A 16,726-nucleotide genomic window follows, 5' to 3' on the forward strand; every position below is an offset into this window, starting at 1 on the left:
TAGTGCTGAAGTCTTGTGCTCCAGAACTAGCCCTGCCTCTAGCCAAACTGTTCCAGTACAGCTAAAACACTGGCATCTACCCGACAATGTGGAAGATTGCCCAGGTATGTCCTGTCCACAAAAAGCAGGATAAATCTAATCTGGCCAATTACCGCCCCATCAGTCCGCTCTCAATCATCAGCAAAGTGATGGAAGGTGTTATCGACAGTGCTATCAAGCGGCACTTACTCACCAATAACATGCTCACCGATGCTCAGTTTGGGTTCTGCCAGGATCACTCGGCTCTAGACCTCATTACAGCCTTGGTCCAAACATGGACAAAAGAGCTGAATTCCAGAGGTGAGGTGAGAGTGACTGCCCTTGACATCAAGGCAGCATTTGACTGAGTGTGGCACCAAGGAGCCCTAGTAAAATTGAAGTCAATGGGAATCAGGGGGAAAACTCTCCAGTGGCTGGAGTCATACCTACCACAAAGGAAGATGGTAGTGGTTGTTGGAGGCCAATCATCTCAGCCCCAGGACATTGCTGCAGGAGTTCCTCAGGGCAGTGTCCTCAGCCCAACCATCTTCAGCTGCTTCATCATTGACCTTTCCTCCATCATAAGGTCAGAAATGGGGATGTTCGCTGATGATTGCAGTGTTCAGTTCCATTCGCAACCCCTCAGATAATGAAGCAGTCCGTGCCCGCATGCAGCAAGACCTGGACAACATCCAGGCTTGGGCCGATAAGTGCCAGGCAATGACCATCTCCAACAAGAGAGAGTCTAACCACCTCCCCTTGACATTCAACGGCATCACCATCACCGAATCCCCCACCATCAACATCCTGGGGGTCACCATTGACCAGAAATTTAACTGGACCAGCCACATAAATTCTGTGGCTACAAGAGCAGGTCAGAAGTTGGGTATTCTGCGGCGAGTGACTCACCTCCCGACTCTCCAAAGCCTTTCCGCCGTCTACAAGGCGCAAGTCAGGAGTTGTAAACAATTTTACAACACCAAGTTATAGTCCAGCAATTTTATTTTAAATTCACAAGCTTTCGGAGGCTTCCCCCTTCGTCAGGTGAACGATGTGAAATCGTTCACCTGACGAAGGGGGAAGCCTCCGAAAGCTTGTGAATTTAAAATAAAATTGCTGGACTATAACTTGGTGTTGTAAAATTGTTTACAATTGTCAACCCCAGTCCATCACCGGCATCTCCACATCAAGTCAGGAGTGTGATGGAATACTCTCCACTTGCCTGGATGAGTGCAGCTCCAACAACACTCAAGAAGCTCGACACCATCTCGGATAAAGCAGCCCGCTTGATTGGCACCCCATCCACCACCCTAAACATTCACTCCCTTCACCACCGGCGCACTGTGGCTGCAGTGTGTACCATCCACAGGATGCACTGCAGCAACTCGCCAAGGCTTCTTCGACAGCACCTCCCAAACCCGCGACCTCTACCACCTAGAAGGACAAGAGCAGCAGGTACATGGGAACAACACCACCTGCACATTCCCCTCCAAGTCACACACCATTCCTACTTGGAAACATATCACCGTTCCTTCATCGTCGCTGGGTCAAAATCCTGGAATTCCCTACCTAACAGCACTGTGGGAGAACCTTCATCACAGGGACTGCAGCGGTTCAAGAAGGTGGGTCACCACCACCTTCTCAAGGGCAATTAGGGATGGGCAATAAATGCTGGCCTCGCCAGCGACGCCCACATCCCATGAACGAATAAAAAAAAACTATCAGATTCCACAGGACAGACTGAATGAAACCAACCTGTTTGAAAGGCTCCTGTCCAAGCATGAATTGCTGACACAGTGATTATATCTGTCCTCACTATCTCTCCAAAGATCAATCAACATTGCATGCAGTACATTTTAAAGAGACACCAGAGGAATTTAAAATATTGCAACGTGTGACAATGCCAGGCTTTGTGTACATGTGGCACAATAAGGAGCAACTGCAGTCGGAGCAGGTTCTTAAAAATCTGACCCCGGGTGGTTGCAAGGACAGAAGAACTTATCGAAACTGTACTGGGGCACAAATGGGCAAGGCACAGGATTCCTGTAACAAAGCCAAAAGCATGCATCAAAACCACTTTCAGGGTGGCGCAGAACAGCTGCGCCATGAACCTACTGGAGCAATCTGAGCTGGTAGCGGGGAGGTTGATAGGGCAGGTGTTAGAGGTGAGCAGGTATTCGCATGAACTGAAGGGGATGGGTTTAATTTTGCCGACATTAAACTAAAGGATATTTTAGCTGATCGGGGGCGTGAGGTTGGACAGGCAAACAGAAAAGATGCCAACAGTCAGGAGTCAAGTGTGTTGGCAAAGTAGAGCTGGGTGGGATTGTTATCAGCACACATATGAAAGCTATCCCTGCACTGGCAGATGATGTCGCCAAAGGACAGCGTGTAGACGGCAACAATTTGTGTTTATATAGGTACTTCAGCATGGCAAACATCCCAAGGCAGATCAGAGAGGCAAAAATTGACACACAACAGTAGTTCACAAGTTAGGGGTGGAGCTCAACGGCAATGACAGAGAGATAGGTTTTGAGGTGGCCTTTGAAGATGGGGAGAGAAGTAACATGGCAGAGAGGGACTTAGGGAGAGAGTTCTAGAGTGTATAACCAAGATGGCTAAAGGTAGAATGGGGACAGAGATATTGCAAAGAAGGCCAGAGTTGGAACAGCAGAGGGCTGGACAAGACTGCAAAGCCAGGGTGGGGTGATATTTGTAAATAAGGAATTTTGAATCTAACGTGTTTGGGACAGGGAAACAATGACGGTCAGCGACTAAAAGAGAGACAGGAATGGTCTAAGTGTGGCACAGAACATGGGCAGTGGTCCTCCATTCACCACAATACTCTGTAGCTACCGATCTTCTCAATCACTCCATCACCGTTTTGTGCCACATGTACACACCTTAGATGCCCTTGTGGAGTTTTGGATAAGTTGCTGTTTATGTAGGGTGAAACACCGGGTGAGGAGGCAAGCAGAGTTTTGGAGAAATCGAGGCTAGAGGTTGGATGAGGGTTCCAGTAGCAGTGGTGTTGAGGCAGGGGCGGAGGTGGGCATTGTTAGATAGATGGACATAGGGTTTCAGCTTAGGATGAGGTTGCACAGTACCAGATTTAGTACCCTGGGAGGATGGGTACAGAGTATAGGGTGTAGAGTTTTTGGTGGGAGTTAAACAGGATAGATTCAATCTTGTACAAGTACTTGTACTTGTTGGAGGTGAGGGTGGAGAGGACCAGGGTTGAAGGAGATGGTTGGTTTCCAAGCTGATCCTGGAGTAGTGAGCGGTTTTGGTAGAGGAGAGCAAGGCCCAATAGTGCTCGATGTGGTCCAACCAGATCTGGTGATAGATGGCTAAACCAGATGTGTGCCACATACACTCAAGTCTGCACCCCTTGGACTTGAGGGAGGGAAGACAGGGGGCCATACCAGGCAGAACGACCAGGGTGGGAGAGCGCATGGGTTTTACGAGCGACAAGGGCATCTAAGGTGTGTACATGTGGCACAAAACAGTGATGGAGTGATTGAGAAGATCGGTAGCTACAGAGTATTGTGGTGAATGGAGGGCCAAAGGCAAGGGAGTTGGGAATTTAAAAGTGCAGTTGTCAGTGAGAGTTTATTTCAGGAGCGGATGCAGAATGAAGTGGGGTTGGAATCGGTTAGGAGGATGTGGGTGGTGAGGGACACAAGGAAGTGGTCAGACATGGCCTCACCTGTGTTCGAGATGATAAGAGTAGAGAGGCCACGTGAGATGGTAAGGTCAAGGGGATGGTTGTGTATATGGGTTGGATAGTTTATATGGAGGGAGATGTTAAGGGAGGACAGTGAAATCAGAGGAGAGGGGGCAAGGCCAAGAGAGAAGCTCCTGAAATTAATAGGAAAGAACTGCAAGGACACAGTTTTGAGCGATGCCTACAATGTTTTTGAGGTGACTTCTTCATTTACACAGTGTCTCTTTTAATCGACAATTTCACCCACTGGGGTCAGCATTTCCATGCAATGTTTCTCCCAGGCAAGCTGCAAACAACTCCAGCCTTCAGGATCAATGCTGCTCCAGCTTTGGCTGAACAGGAGGGACGCTCGTCGAGATACACTGCGTCATCTTTTCTTCTGAGTTACACCGATGGTTTCAGAAAGCAAGTTTCTTAGCAGCAAATTCCATTTGGTGCCAATCTGGGGCAAGTTACCTTCCAAATATAATAAAGCAACACCCACTGTTCTCCAACAATCTGCATTAACTGCACACCTGGACTAGCCCACCCCACCCTGTGCTGTATCAGTGTGATTATTTTCACAACAGCGATAGTGAAACGCTAAACAATTTAGTGCTAATTAATGGACAGTTGTGCACTTACGGGCTCGTGATTACTAAAAGGTGGATCGAGATTCCCGTGACAGAAAGAGTAGAATTTTTACACAATTCTAAATTACGAGAGGTTTTGATAAGATTAGATAGGGAGAAACTGTCTAGGAGGAGGATCGGAACCAGAGGACACAGATTTAAGATAACTGGCAAAAGAACCAGAAGGGAGATGAGGGGATTTTTTTTTAACGCAGCGAGTTGTTATGGTCTGGAATGTACTGTCTGAAAGGGTGGTGCAAGCAGATTCAATAGTAAATTTCAAAAGGGAATTGGATATGCACTTAAAAGCGAAAAAAAATTCAGGGCTATGGGGAAAGAGCAGGGGAGTGGGACTAATTGGTAGCTCTTTCAGAGAGCCAGCACAGGCACAATGGGCTGAATTGGCCTCCTTCTGTGCTGTATTCTATGAAGTGGCAGAGAAGAGTTTCATGCCATACATCTGGATCGAGTTCAAGTTCGGTTTTCTGCTATTACAAAATACACTGCTCTATTGCACCAACCAGTTTTGCTAGTTTATGTTTTCAAACAATATCATTCACCTTTTGGCAATTTGGAACGGTACTATGGGTATGTTTAAACTGCATGGCCAACCCTATTGAGGATTAATGCTCATGAAACAGTCAATCCTAAACACACACACAAAAAAAGCTATATCAATGTACACACACGAAATCTTGCCATGAAGAATTACTCACAGTTTCCAAGTCCGCAATCCGATCCTGTGTAAAACAAAACAAGAATGCAAATCAGCCAACAAGGTCTTAAATAAGTGTCAGGCATTAACGCTTATCCACCAGCTGAACCTTTACAACCTAAAATAAAACCAAGTACACTGGAAATATACAGCAGTTCAGTTTGCATCTTTAAAGAGAAAAGACAAGTTAATGTTTCAGATGTAGACCCTTCATCAGAACCGGGAACTGGAAAATGATAGGGCTGAACAAGAGTGGGGGGCTGGGGAGTAGGAATTGGAAGCAGTCAGCATTCCTGATACTTGACTTTACCTGCTGTTCTCTTCCCCACCCCCCCCCCCACCACCTTTAATTGGCTCTTTTATCTTCCGGGTCCCAATTCTAACGAAAGGTTCACATCTAGGGTTGCCAACTCTGGTCGGATGAATTCCTGGAGGTTTCATCACATGACCCCCCCCCCCAACTCTGTCCAGTCAAAAGAGTCCTTTTCTGCTCATCTCCGATATTTTTATAACTAATCAATATAAGTATTCAAAGAAAATGAAAAAAAGCATAAATTTTTTTTTAATGCCCCTATGATTTTTCTCCAGGGTTCCTCGCAGCAGTGTCCAGGATATTAATCTTTAATTCCTGGACAATCCTGGAGTGTTGGCCCCCCGGTCCACACCCGAATCTGTCTTTTCTCTTTACAGATGCTGTGGGCTTCCACCAATTTCTGTTTAGATTTCAAACTTTTGTAGTTAAGAGTCATAGAAAGGTTACAGCACGGAAGGAGGCCATTCGGCTCATCGAGTCCGTGCCAGCTAGTCCCACTCCCCCAACCTATCCCTTTAACCGTGCAAATTTTTTCCTTTCAAGTACTTATCCAGTTCCCTTTTGAAAGCCACGATTGAATCTGCCTCCACCACCCCATCAAGCAGTGCATTGCGGATCCTAACCACTCGCTGCGTAAAAAGTTCTTTCCTCTTTACAGCTCACTTCTGAGTTATAAGTCTTCACTATAAATAGAATCATCTCTGCATTTCACGATTTATCACTGTTATCTTTAATATAGTCAAAGTGCTGAATTAGCATGAACATTTAATATGTGAAAACAAATTTCAGGACAGGGCTTGTCAAAGTACTGCCACATACACCAAGTTCTATACCTTTTCTTCATTGCTTCATCCTGTATAGCAGAACAAATCAGCACATTTTTTTCATTCAATATATTTTTCCTCCCTTCACATAACAAAACAAACAGCAGGACTTTCAATCACAGGCTGAATATGTGCAGTCCAAGAGTGGAACTACTTAATGGAGTGGGCTCAGAAAATAATGACACTGATTTTGAAGTGCAGTTTTCTAGCAATAATTAAAGTAAAGGAAAATAGTGTGTGTGTGTGTTGTGGGGGGGGGGGGGGGGAAAGAGAGTTGAGAGTGAGTTGAGTGAGTGAGAATAAGTGTGAGAGTGAGTGAGTGAGAGTGAGGGAAGGAGGGACAGATAGACAGAGGAATGATAATAATTAAATAAAATCCAGTAGTGTAAGGATTTATGATGTGTTTGTGACTTCTAAGTGTCATAAATATATCACCACGATAGTTTATTTTCAAAGGAATAGATGACCCTGCAATTTTCATTACTAATGAGTGAATTAATTAGAAAGTAAGGAGGATAAACATGTAAAAAGCACCTTCAAAACTTTAACCCAACCTGAATTCCTCAGTATCTGTAGGGTCCATATTTGAAGTTTCTGCGACGAGTTGCAGAAGGACTGCTTGGTGCTTACCGTTCCCTCGCCACCAATTCCATCCCCTCCCTGGCCACTGTCTCAGGCTGAACCAGACTGCTCGCAGCCCCGGCGTCCTATGTGACCCTCAGCAGAGCTTCCGACCCCATATCCTCTCCATTGCTGAGACTACCTACTTCTACCTCCGTAACATCGCCCATCTCCCCCCTGCCTTAGCCCACCTGCTGCTGAAATTCTCATTCATGCTTTTTTGTTACCTCCAGACTTGAATGCCAATGCTCTTCTGGCCAGCCAATGCTCTTCTGGCTAGCCTCCAATCTTCCATCCTTCATTAACTTGAGCTCATTCAGAACTCTGCTGTCCACATCCTAACCCGCACCAAGTCCAGTTCACCCATTATCCCTGAACTCGCAAACCTACACTGGCCCCCGGGCCACCAATTGCTCAATTTTAATATTCTCAATCATGTTCAAATCCCTCCATGACCTCTCCCCTCCCTATTTCTGTAACCTTCTCCAGATCTACAACTCTCCAAGAACTTTGCTTTCCCCCAACTCTGGCCTCTTATGCATCCCTCACTCCCTTCGCCCCACCATTGGCGGTCGCGCCTTCAGCCGTGTAGGCCCTAAGTTCCCGAAATCCTTCTCTAAACCTCTAAGTCGCTCCACCTTTCTCTCCTCCTTTAAGACCCTCCTCAGAACTTACTTGGTTCCAGGATAAGATCGTCTGAATTGGTCAGTGGTCAGGAACAGGAGGGTGTGACTGCGAGCGAGGCAGGAAAGGGGATCGAGAAGGTAGAAGTGGGGGAGCCTCAGCCTTCGCAATTATCCAACAGGTTTGGGGTGTTTGCAGCCTGTATGGACGAAAGCGGGGGCTGCAGGGTGGATGAGCAAACTGACCGTGGCACCATGGTACAAGAAGCCATTCAAGCCGGGGAAGTTAGTAGGAATGTAGTGGTAGTAGGAGACAGTATAGTCAGGGGGATAGATACAGTTCTCTGCAGCCGAGAACAAGATTACTGAAGGCTGTGTTGCCTGGCTGGTGCCATGGTGCGGGACATCTGCTCTGGGCTGGAGAGGAATTTGCAGTGGGAGGGGGAGGATCCAGTTGTCGTGGTCCACGTAGGTACCAACAACATAGGTAGGACAAGGGAAGAGGTTCTGCTCAGGGAGTATGAGCAGCTAGGGGCTAAATTAAAAAGCAGAACCTCAAAGGTAATAATCTCTGGATTATTACCTGAGCCACAAGCAAATTGGCATAGGGTAAATAAGATTAGAGAGTTAAATTCGTGACTCAAAGATTGGTGTGGGAGAAATGGGTTTCAATTCATGGGGCACTGGCACCAGTACTGGGGAAAGTGGGAGCTGTACCGTTGGGACAGGCTTCATCTGAACGGTGCTGGGGCCAGCGTTCTGGCGAATCGTATAACTGGCTGTAGAGTGGGCTTTAAACTAAATAGTGGGGGCGAGGGATCAAATAAAGGAAGATGTGATAAATTAAAGAAAGAAGACAAGGCATGAGAGCAAGGTAGCAATAGGGAATTGATAATCAGAGAGTGGCAGGAAGGAACAGAGCATGCAAATTTAAGAGTGCGCCAGCAGATAAGGCTAGAGGTTGCAAAAATAGTAAAAAGACAGCACTAAAGGCTTTGTATCTGAATGCACATAGCATTCGTAACAAAATGGATGAATTGACAGCTCAAATAGAAATAAATATGTACGATCTAATAGCCATTGTAGATACATGGCTGCAAGATGACAAAGGCTGGAACCTGAATATTCAAGGGTACTTGACATTTCAGAAGGACAGGAAGCTAGGAAAAGGTGGAGGGGTCGCTCTGTTAATTAAGGATGACATGAGTTTAATAGAGAGAAATGATCTTAGTTCTAAAGACCAAGATGTAGAATCAGTTTGGGGAGAGATAAGAAATAGTAAAGGCAAGAAGTCACTTGTGGGAATAGTTTATAGGCCCCTTAACAGTAACCACACTGTAGGACAGGGTATACAGGAAGAAATAATGGGGGCTTGTGAGAAAGGAACAGTGATAATCGTGGGTGATTTAAATCTACATATAGATTGGAAGAATCTGATTGGTAAAGGTAGCCTGGAAGATGAGTTCATAGAGTGTTTTTGGGACAATTTCTTAGAGCAGCATGTTCTAGAGCCAACCAGAGAGCAGACTATTCTAGATTTGATAACGTGTAATGAGATAGGATTAATTAATGACCTCATTATAAAGGAGCCTCTAGGTAGCAGTGATCACAATATGATTGAATTTCGCATTCAATTTGAGGGAGAGAAGAGTAGCTCTAAGACTAGTGTTTTAAACTTAAATAAGGGCAATTATGAGGGCATGAAGACAGAGCTGGCTAAAGTGAACTGGGAATTTAGGTTAAGGGATAGGTCAGTAGAGATGTAGTGGCAGACATTTAATGAGATATTTCATAACACTCAGCAAAGATACATTCCAATGAGAAAGAAAAACTCTAGGGGAAAGACGTATCAGGGTCTTAAAAGAAGTGGTCAGAACATTGAATGCAGGAGTTGGGATGTCTTGTTGAAGTTGTACAGGGCATTGGTGAGGCCACACTTGGAGTACTGTGTACAGTTCTGGTCACCCTATTATAGAAAGGATATTATTAAACTAGAAAGAGTGCAGAAAAGATTTACTAGGATGCTACCGGGACTTGATGGTTTGACTTACAGGGAGAGGTTAGACAGACTGGGACTTTATTCCCTGGAGAGTAGGAGGTTAAGGGTGATCTTATAGAAGTCTATAAAATAATGAGGGGCATAGATAAGGTCGATAGTCAAAATCTTTTCCCAAAGGTAGGGGAGTCTATAACGAGGGGGCACAGATTTAAGGTGAGAGGGGAGAGATACAAAAGGATCCAGAGGGGCAATTTTTTCACTCAAAGGGTGGTGAGTGTCTGGAACGAGCTGCCAGAGGCAGTAGTAGAGGCGGGTACAATTTTGTCTTTTAAAAAGCATTTGGACAGTTACATGGGGAAGATGGGTATCGAGGGATATGGGCCAAGTGCAGGCAATTGGGACTAGCTTAGTGGTATAAACTGGGCGACATGGACATGTTGGGCCGAAGGGCCTGTTTCCATGTTGTAACTTCTATGATTCTATGATTCTATGATTCTATAGTAGATGCATTGGTATTAATTTTCCAAAATTCCCTAGATTCTGGAAGGGTCCCATCAGATTGGAAAATAGCGAATGTAACTCCTCTATTCAAGAAAAGAAAGAGACAGAAAGCAGGAAACAACAGGCCAGTTAGTTTAACATCTGTCATAGGGAAAATGCTAGAATCTATTATTAAGGAGGTTACAGCAGGGCACTTAGAAAATCTCAATGCAATCAGGCAGAGTCAAATGGCTTTGTGAAAGGGAAATCGTGTTTGACTAATTTATTAGAGTTCTTTGAGGAAGTGACAAGCAATGTGGATAAAGGGGATCCTGTGGATGTGGTGTACTTGGATTTCCAGAAGGCTTTTGACAAGGTACCACATCAAAGGCTACTACACAAAATAAGAGCTTATGGTGTAGGGGGTAACATATTAGCATGGATAAAGGATTTGTTAGCTAACAGGAAACAGAGAGTAGGCATAAATGGGTCATTTTCAGGTTGGCAAAATGTAACAAGTGGAGTGCCAAAGGGATCAGTGCTGGGGCCTCAGCTATTTGCAATCTATATCAATCACTTGGATGAAAGGACCGAATGTATGGTTGCTAAATTTGCTGATGACACAAAGGCAGGTAAGAAAGTAAGTTGTGAAGAGGACCATAAGGGGGTCGATTTTCGGATGGCCGAGCGGGTGCGTTTGTGGTGGGGGGGGGGGGGGGGGGCTGCTAAAATTCGGGATTCCCGGGGCGGGTCGGGAGGCCGGTTCCAACCCGCCCACTTCCGGGTTCCCCAGTGACGCGCTTAGACGCGCGCACAGCCCCCGCATGCGGGACTCCCACCGGCAATTAAAGTCGGCGGGATCCCACTTAAACCAATTAATTAGATAGTTCAGGTCGTTTGCAGACCTGATTGGAAGGATATTTTAGGAGGGGTGGGATTTTCATCTCAACTGAGCGTGTTTCCCGTACTGGGGGAAACACTCCCAGTTGAAACAAACGTGTTGCAGCCACCAGCCTGTGGGAGCTGCAAAGGTCCATTTGACAGGTGTGGGGGGCGGGGGGAAACCTTCACTCATTGCAGGAGGCCACTCTGTCACTTTGGACAAAGTTTGGCCTGCACCACCCTCCCCCTAACACAAAAACTTGGAACCTTAACTCCGGCATGCAGACACATTTACCTACCTTGCGGACCCCCTCAAATGTACATCTTGCAGGTGGGGGCCGCCATAGCTGCAGTCATGACTTCAGGAGGACGAAGAGCATCACCAGCCTCGCCGTCCACCTCTGACACATGGAGCTCCACAACACAGTGCTGTGACACATCCACCTGCACAGCAGGAGGGAGGGCAACCGCAGAGAGAGATGCGTCGCAGAGGGCACTACCCTCGCCACAGGGTCTACAGACCGAGGCTCAGCTTCCTGGACCTCTCTGAGCAGCAGTGCACACGGAGGCTCAGAGTCACTCGACATGTAGTCGTGGACATCTGCAGCCTCCTTGATGCCAAGCTGCTCCCATCTGGCCCGAGCACCATCTTCTTACCTGTCGCTGTCAAAGTCACCACTGCCCTCAACAACTTCTCCTCCAGATCCTACCAGGGTGTCACCGGGGACATTGCAGGCGTCTCTCAGTCGTCTGCACAAAAGAGCCCTGCAAATACACCGACACCCACTCTGCAGTGACACAATGGGTGGCATCAGGTGTGGGTCTTCATGGTGATCCTCAGGAAAGGGAATTATTGCACAAACCAGACAAGATTTGCAAAGATGTGGCAGTAGTGGTGATAACAAATTTTAACGTGCTTGGCAAAACAAACAAAACTAAATGAAAAACATGACATTCTGTCATACACCCTTGTGCATCCCCTTTATGCTCACAAAACCGTAGCCCTACGTTTACAGGAATCCCTACATGGTGCTACCCCTCAGCAGAGGCAGTGGCAGGTTGCTCTTGTCCATGCCCTGACTGATGAGATGCTTTGCGCGGACGCCCTCAGGGTTTCGGTGCCCATGTGCAGGGGCAGACTCGGCCACCTGGAGAAGAGGCAGCATTGCGGGGATTGGATGAGAGGGGGGCAACGGGTGAGGCATGGGAGCGCTTTGAGTGGCGTCCCCGCTTCCATGTCCCCTTTTGCCATCATCCCTCTCCTGGCCCAGGCCCACATCACTCCTTCCACCCTGCTGAGAACACTTGGAGAACTTGTGTGAAGCCTTGGAAGGCCAGTTGTAATGTATCTGTGAGACTGTTTAAGGTGGCAGAATGTTGCTCACCCTGAATCCGAACGGCCGTTGTCAGGGCCTGAATGGATTGAAGCTCGATGGAGGCTAGCCTTTCCTCCATCGCAGACTTTCCCGCACCTACCCGCAACACTATCTCACAGATGCCTTCACGTCCCTGTGACAGTATTCCACTCATGCAGGAGTTGGATTCCTCCATCCTCTGCGCGATTGTGGAGAGTGCCTGTGGCAACTGTTCCAGTACCTCGGCAATGTGCTGCTGGCCCTCGATAACTCTCCTTTTCATGGATGGCCCCCAGGGTTCAGCATCTGGGTCCAGCTGAGCAGAGCCTGGAGAAGAGTGCTCCCACCGACGCGGACTCTCCACGGCTGCCCCTGCCACCAGGGTCTGCTCATGCTCACATGTGCGTGGTGACTCACCATGTGCAAGCCCAACTAACTGAGGACGGGGACCCACCGAGGTGTGTGTATCTGCGCTGGTGGATGGCTGGCTCAGATGTTATGATGCCCCCTCAGAGGCCGGCAGGTCCTCTGAGGAATCGCCCTCCACAGTCACGGCGGTCGCAGATGGCCCTGCAAGAGAACAGAAAGCAATATTAAGCATGTGGACAGACGTTGAGGTGCAGATGACAAGTGATCCTAAGATCATTCGCTATCATGAGTGCTGAGTTTTAGATTTCTGTCACCAGCCGTTTGTGCGCTCCCAGTCTCGGCGTCCACCACGGACAGGCACTCCAGCGTGCGGCTTATTTACATTGCCTGCTGCTCTGCGTCAGTTAGGACCACCTGGTGTGGCGGGCCCCCTCCGGTCCTTGCCCTCTCCTGGGCATTCTGGCATTTCTTCTCCCATCAAGGCAAAACACAGAGAGGCATGATTGATGGTGGCATGGTGACCCGCTGCATGCATTGGTGTGGATGGGGGTGACCGTGAGGGAGATGCACGGGAGGGTGCGTTTGAGACATAGCCATGAAATTGTATGAGGATTGGGGTGGTGAGTAAGTGCAGGCAAGGTGAGGATGATGGTTGAGTGGATGTGAGGAGTGATGCGAGAGCGTTGTGGTGGCAGTGCAGAAGGAGTTATGTGGTGGTGGAGATGATGCGGAAGACGGAGTGAGGGAGAATACGTACGTATACTCACTTTGGCTGACCTGGTTAGGTCATTAAAGCGCTTCCTGCACTGGACCCAGGTTCGGCTGACATTGCTGCTGCTGCTGACCTCCTCTGCCACCTCGAGCCAGGCCTTCTTGGTGGCAGAGAGAGGCCATCTCCTTCCATCAGATGGGAAAAACGTCTCCCTCCTACTCCTCACTCCATCGAGCAGCACCTGAAGCGAGGAGTCAGAAAACCTTAGACCAGCCTTGCCTCTGGCCTGCTCCATTCTATTATTTTGGTTCTTTGCTGCAGGAGGAGCATTGGAGGACTGCCCCTTTAAATAGGGCTCTTTCTGCGCTGACAGCCTGTGATGCGGGTGCGCAGTGTGCCCGCTGCGCAGGTCTGCAACAGGAAACCTGGAAGCAAGCATAAGTACATTCTATTAGGCTGCGATCGCGTGCGGAGCACCCCGATTTCACTGGGCATTACCCACGCGCCCAGTCGACCTCCCGCTGACAACCTGCCTCCCTCCTAATATCGGTCCCAAGGAGTCTGCAAAGGGATATAGATAGGTTAAGTGAGTGGGCAAAAATTTGGCGGACGGAGTATAATGTGGGAATATGTGAACTTGTCCACTTTGGCAGAAGGAATAGAAAAGCAGTGTATTATTTAAATGGAGAGAGATTGCAGAACTCTGAGGTACAGAGGGATCTGGGTGTCCTCGTACATGAATCACAAAAAGTTAGTATGCAGGTACAGCAAGTGATTAGGAAGGCAAATGGAATGTTGTCATTTATTGCAAGGGGAACGGAATATAAAAATAGAGATGTTTTGCTACATTTGTACAGGGCATTGGTGAGACCACATCTAGAATACTGTGTGCAGTTTTGGTCTCCTTATTTAAGAAAGGACATAATTGCTTTAGAGGCGGTTCAGAGAAGGTTCACTCGACTGATTCCAGGGAAAAGGGGGTTATCTTATGAGGAAAGGTTGGACAAGCTGGGCCTGTATATATTGGAGTTTAGAAGAATGAGAGGTGATCTTACTGAAACATATAAGATCCTGAGGGGACTTGAAGGAGTAGATGCTGAGAGGATGTTTCCCCTTATGGGAGAGACTAGAACTAGGGGACACAGTTTCAAAATAAGGGGTCTCCCATTTAAGACAGAGATGAGGAGAAATTTTTTCTCTCAGAGGATCATGAGCCTGTGGAACTCCCTTTCCCAGAGAGCAGTGGAGGCAGGGTCATTGAATATTTTTAAGGCTGAGTTAGATAGATTCCTGATTAACAAGGGAGTCAAAGGTTATAGTAGGTAGATGGGAAAGTAGGGTTGAGGTCATAATCAGATCAGCCATGATCTTATCAAATGGCAAAGCAGGCTCGAGGGGCCAAATGGCCTACTCCTGCTCTTAATTCGTATGTTCGAATGTACCTCTGATCAAGCTTTTAGTCATATCTCCTTTGGCTCGGTTCAATTTTTGTCTGATTACATCCATGTAAAGTGCCTTGGGATGTTTTACTACGTTAAAGGCACTACATAAAAGCAAGTTGCTGGTTAGAGTGTATTTAAAGTTCTGCTTGAGGTACAGCATGAACAGGGGCACACCCTGCTGTTCCTATTCATTTCATCACTTCAGGGGAATTTGGCCCAAAATGTCAGCTCCTAGGCTGTCTTTAACACTGTAAAAGACACAGAAGCAAGCGTGACAAAGATGCCAGGAAGTGAGCAGATATCTTTGTAACACTGAGGGATTATCGGCAACACGTTGGTTTAGAGTGTTCAGGGAAAAATGGATTGAATCGCAGAACAGTAAAAATTCTGGAATCCCATGTAATAAAAATTTATTTAACATAGTCAGCATAAAGCAGTGGCTCCAATTACATCCGATTCAGAAGAATATACTTTACAAGCTCCTGCAATGGCAAAGTGTAGAACTGGGCTATACAGACCAGCAAGGTCTTAAATTTGATTCCTGGTCTTTACTAATTATAGCTGAACTCACCAGAACAGTTGTAGGGCACTATAATTGGACTCAAATCCCCATGGCTAAGGAAGGCAGGGGAAGGGGAGGTGAACACCATCCTGCCCCCTCCCCCTATAAATTAATGTTTCCCAGTGACTCCTACTGGAAAGTGTGAACACTGGCAGAGGACATCATCAGGCTCGGTTGCGCGGTCCCCAATGGTCGAGTGGCCTGCTGACCGCGAGGCAAACGTCAAATGGCCACTTGGGAAGGTGCAGGGGGGCGGCTAGTGTTTGTGGCACCGTACCCAGGCAAAACTTGGCACCTTTAAGGAACGGAGGTGGGCAAGTATACTTCCCCTTTAAGTAAGTTGATCAGATGACACAAATGAAGTTAATATGCATCACTGGCCAACCGGCACTGCCTGCGGATGGGCTTCAGCTGGTCATCAGGTACTAGAACTTACCAACATGCCAGGTTGTAATTTTAAAATCTTTTTAGCTTGTGACCCAGGACATGTCACCGGACCGATGGGGAAGTGAGGGAGTAAAAATTAATCGTTTTTAAATTGATTTAAATTTTTTTTTTAAATCAACAAGTTGAGGCAAAATGATGCAAGGTGCTGCTGCCAATGTGTTGTAACAGTTAAAGATACTCCCATTACCCTGCTACTTTGTTCAAAAATAAAAAAAGCATTTAAGTTCATTTGCTGACTCTTCAAAATAACAATGTGGAGTTGCAAGCATTTAGAAAATAAATCTTCAGCGCACCATAGATTGTGGTACTGATTTGTACACACGAGGAAGGGTCCAGATCCATTGCCCTGTTTGGATCCTGTTAGTTCATCTCAGAAAGGGTTGATGCTCAGGGATATTCCAATTGACCTTAGTGCCTAGACTGGGGGTGATGAAGGGGGAGTAGGCATTGGCTCCCACACGCGACCACCATTCAGCGGAACATGCTGGAAAGTATAAACGTCGGACTTTGGACAACAACAGGATTGGGCTCGGCTGTGGTGCCTAGGGGTTGCCAACCCTCCAGGGTTGTCCTGGAGCTCCAGGAATTGAAGTATGATTTCCTGGACGCTGCTGTGAGCAACCCCAGGGTGAAAAATCAGAGAGAAATTTTTAATTTTTTCCCCATTTTTTTTGAACACTTTTGTTTATTAGTTATAAAAAGATTGGAGATGGGGAATAAAAGGCTATTTGACGGTTGGAGGTTGTACGAAGAAAACTCCAGGAATATGTCGAAACAGAGCTGGCCACCCTAGTGGTGCCCCGGTAGTCGAATAACTTGGCAATGCACACTGTCTAGGATTACACAGAAATGGCCTCTTGCGCAAGGTAATGCAGGGCCTCTGGCACCCCTGGGGCTACAATGCACCAGAGGAGGGGAAAAGGGAAAAAATTGAGCAGGAGGTAAAGGAAAGGCCTCACGTTCCAACTGGCTGCATTGTTTCACGGATTGTCTGGAACACCCGGCAAAAAACCTTCCTGGGAGGAA

The 16,726-nt window shown here is 47.1% G+C and overlaps 1 protein-coding gene across 5 annotated transcripts in view; it reads right to left on the reverse strand.

Moving 5' to 3' along the window:
• The window catches only part of LOC137326706 (centrosomal protein of 128 kDa-like), a 359,621-nt gene that overhangs the window by 42,480 nt on the left and 300,415 nt on the right, over window positions 1-16,726 (reverse strand). For all 5 annotated transcript variants that reach the window (XM_067992037.1, XM_067992041.1, XM_067992038.1 and 2 more), the window contains exon 19: window positions 5,073-5,096. In XM_067992037.1, the coding sequence (XP_067848138.1) occupies window positions 5,073-5,096 (24 nt within the window). The remainder of the gene's footprint in view (window positions 1-5,072; window positions 5,097-16,726) is intronic.

Source organism: Heptranchias perlo, chromosome 10 (genome assembly GCF_035084215.1).
Source record: "Heptranchias perlo isolate sHepPer1 chromosome 10, sHepPer1.hap1, whole genome shotgun sequence".
Classification (NCBI taxonomy): Eukaryota; Metazoa; Chordata; class Chondrichthyes; order Hexanchiformes; family Hexanchidae; genus Heptranchias; species Heptranchias perlo.